The sequence below is a fragment of the Trypanosoma rangeli genome (genome assembly GCF_003719475.1).
Source record: "Trypanosoma rangeli strain AM80 chromosome Unknown Tra_15.4_contig_00745, whole genome shotgun sequence".
In the NCBI taxonomy this organism is placed as follows: Eukaryota; Euglenozoa; class Kinetoplastea; order Trypanosomatida; family Trypanosomatidae; genus Trypanosoma; species Trypanosoma rangeli.
Window position 1 is genome coordinate 1 of NW_021706456.1, and position 695 is coordinate 695.

A 695-nucleotide genomic window follows, 5' to 3' on the forward strand; every position below is an offset into this window, starting at 1 on the left:
CCAGCTGGCGGTGACGAACGTCGTTGTGTGCAACCGCTGACTGCGTCCAGGCGAACTGCGAGGCCGTCTTTTTGAGGAATCGTGGGCCGGGTGGAATCGCGCGTCTTCGGAATCCGGTGGGGACTTTTTTGACGATGTTAAGAACGTTTTTTGCGGGGCGATGAGGCGCAACAACGGCGGCGACGGCTCTGCGTGCGAGAATGCGTCTCTGGTGCTAATGCTTCTGATTGGGCGGTGGGGCCTTTTGGCTCTTTGCTGAACCGAACGAAGAGCATCGGTGAGCCGGTGCTGCCGCTGATTGAACATATGAGCCGCCCAAGTAATTCTTTGCGTATCCGTGCGGGTTCACTCCTTTTTTTTCGTTTCCTTTTTTTTTTTTCATTCTGTGGATTCGTTTTTTTTTTTTTTTTTTTTGCCTTTTGGGCCGCACCTTTTGTTTGTTGTTTTTCATCTTTTTTTTTTCCTTCTGCTGGTGGTTCTCTTGCTGCTCTCAGTCTCCGCACGGAGAAATGGACCTCCTCTCACGCCTCTATGCCGCTCCCACCCTCAGCCGTGTGGCTCTGCGTGCCCACCGGTTACGTACGTGGAAGGGACAGCGAAGCCGAGCAGCACGCAGCCGTACCGAGTGGGATATAAACGGGGGCGTGGGCGAGAGGAGGGCCCAATTGAGACGAAACGACCACATCTTTTTTTTT

General features: G+C 53.5%; 1 protein-coding gene across 1 annotated transcript, besides 1 other annotated feature; it reads right to left on the reverse strand.

Annotated features, from left to right (window-relative positions):
• On the reverse strand, positions 1-306 carry TraAM80_09978 (uncharacterized protein; the record flags this gene model as incomplete). The annotated part of the gene is made up of 1 exon (XM_029386631.1): positions 1-306. A coding segment is annotated over one exon (306 nt), but the record flags the coding sequence as incomplete, so codon positions are not given.
• A 46-nt stretch (positions 307-352) lies between these two features.
• Positions 353-462: a microsatellite.
• Positions 463-695: the final 233 nt, after the last annotated feature.